The sequence below is a fragment of the Cebus imitator genome, unplaced genomic scaffold (assembly GCF_001604975.1).
Source record: "Cebus imitator isolate Cc_AM_T3 unplaced genomic scaffold, Cebus_imitator-1.0 Scaffold0, whole genome shotgun sequence".
Lineage (NCBI taxonomy): Eukaryota > Metazoa > Chordata > Mammalia > Primates > Cebidae > Cebus > Cebus imitator.
The window spans coordinates 5695761-5698198 of record NW_016107315.1 but is presented as its reverse complement, the minus strand read 5'-3'; the positions used below and the strand labels follow the sequence as shown (position 1 = coordinate 5698198).

At 54.7% G+C, this 2438-nt stretch overlaps 1 protein-coding gene across 1 annotated transcript in view; it reads right to left on the bottom strand.

The window, feature by feature from the left end:
- The window catches only part of SHISA5 (shisa family member 5), a 37917-nt gene that overhangs the window by 8821 nt on the left and 26658 nt on the right, over positions 1-2438 (bottom strand). Inside the window, exon 3 of the mRNA XM_017514622.2 lies at positions 1772-1852. Coding sequence (XP_017370111.1) covers positions 1772-1852 — 81 coding nt within the window. The remainder of the gene's footprint in view (positions 1-1771; positions 1853-2438) is intronic.

Below are 2438 nucleotides of genomic sequence, written 5' to 3'. Positions count from 1 at the left end.
GTCTCAAAAAAAAAAAAAAAAAACCAAAAGAAAACAAAACAAAAAAAGCAGGGTCTTGCTATGGCGCCCAGGCTGGAGTGCAGGGATTATTCCCAGGCAGGATCAGAGCTCACTGCAGCCCTGAACTCCTGGCCTCCATCGATCCTCCTGCCTCAGCCTCCCAAGTAGTTAGGACTACAGGCGTGTGCTACTGTGCCCCACGTCAATGCCTGTCTTATTCCTCATCCATTCACAGCCAAAACTCTCCATGGAGTTTCCTGCTACCAGCATACAATTTCCAACCACTCTTCAATCAGCTCCACTGCCTGGTTCTTGCCCAGGGTGTCATGGACTCCGTGATGTGAAATCTCCATTCCACAGTGCACTTCACTCCAAGCCTGCCCTGGTCCCGTGTCCCTCCTACGTCCCCACACAGGGCTGGGCGTCAGACCCATCTCTAGAGCACAGCTCTGGGCAGCCCCTGCTCCTTCCCACTCCCTCCCTCCCCCTCCTCCAGGCAGCTGCTGTATAAGTCTCCATCCTCGCCTCTCCCCGCCAAGCCCTGGCTCTCTATGGCCTCTCGAGCCTCTAGCCAGGAAGCCACCTGAGGCCACCTCCTATAGAAATGATTTCCCACCTGCCACACCCGCCCCATCTGCTCTTTCCATTCTCCACAGAGCAGCCAGTGCGGCCTTCCTAAAACACCATTCAGTCCCCAGGGCTCCCAGAACCCTCCATGATGCCCTCTGTCCTCAGGATAAGGCCCACAGGGGCTGGGCGTAGGCATCTCCGACGGGGCCATCTGAAAGCCCACGATCCTGGGCCTTGGGGCAGGACGTGGAGGGGAAGGCCTGTAGAGGTCTCAGACTCCAACCAGCCCCGAGGTGTTGAGGAGAGGTACCGCTGCCCTTCTTCCACTCCTCCACATACAGGAGCCCTGCCCTGATTCTGCTGTAGCCAGCGAGGCCCCACACCTGCCTGGGCCTACAGGGTGGAAAGGGGCAAAATAAGAACCTAAGCTCCCCCCACCACCCAGGCCCAGAGCCCAAGGTCTCTTCCTCCAAAGGGGCAACCCTGCCCTCCTGGGCAGACCTTTTTTGAAAGTGGCTTCTGGATCCACCAGGGCAGGGGGCAGACAGCAAGTGGAACAGACCCAGCCAGGAAAGCCCGCCTACACCCATTCCACCCCCAGGAAGACGCCACAACACCTGTTACGGTGGCAACAACACAGGCCGGAGCCCAGCCAAGGGGACTGGGGTTTGACGGCTGGGGTTGCTCCCTGGTTCCCTGAGAGGAGAGCCCCGGCACAGTAACCATGACCCACAAAGCTCGACACGAACTGTGGCATCATTGATTGTCCCAGGACCTCTCCCCACCATTGTCACCCCATCACCATCACCATTGTCACCAACGCCCAATTGCAATACACCCACCCCCATCTACCCTCATCCGCTGCCCACTACAGCCCCATTCCTGTCACTCTTGCCCCCATCGGGACCCATCAGTCAGCCACTGACCCAACCCAGCATCTAGGTCAATATGACCCCAACATCTGGCCCTTCAAATGTCAACCTCTGACCACAGTGGCCCACGTCCCCACCACCCTAGTATACCAATGAAGACACCTTCACAATATAAGGAGCAAGTGTCCTTGTGGTCAGATATGGTGACAGCTTCTTGGGCTCCACCCCAATAACCAAATCATCCCAATCCCCTAGATACACACTGGTCCCCCTGAGCCCTTTCGTCACCTCTGCCAGGATGATGTCCCCAGCCTGCAGGCTTTCCTTACCCTGACATGGGGTCGTTGTAGCCAGGGCGAAACCTCAGCGCCGAGCCCAGCTGCTCCACCGGTTCTACATCAGCAGGCACACTGCAAACAGGAAACCTCGTGATTAACACGATGAAGCCCCACCGAGCGTGCCAGCACGAACACTACCTTAGGGCACCACAAAATGTGCACAGAAGCCACCATGAATCAGTGCCTGCAGTGGCCTTCCAGAGGGGGACTCTGCCCACACCAGGATCTCACAGCCACACATCCTCAGCTGGCCATCCGGCATATGTTAGGCGGTAAAACAAGCCTCAGAAGATTTTAGAAGACAGATACCATACAAAGTATCTTCTCTGACCACAACAGGATGAAGTTAGAAATCAGTAACTACATTGCCACAAAGTTAAAAAACAATTACTAAAAAAAGTCTCCTACCTTGGGAAGCTAAGAAGGTACAAAAAAAAAGCAAAATAAAATCAAAACCTCTTGAGTTATATTGTGTTAAATAAGAAATCATAAAGGATATTTACCTGGCAGGGAAGATACCATGATCACAAAGAAGTCATGAAGAAAATTAACAAGTATGTAGAGGCCGGGCGCGGTGGCTCAAGCCTGTAATCCCAGCACTTTGGGAGGCCGAGGCGGGTGGATCACGAGGTCAAGAGATCGAGACCATCCTGGTCAA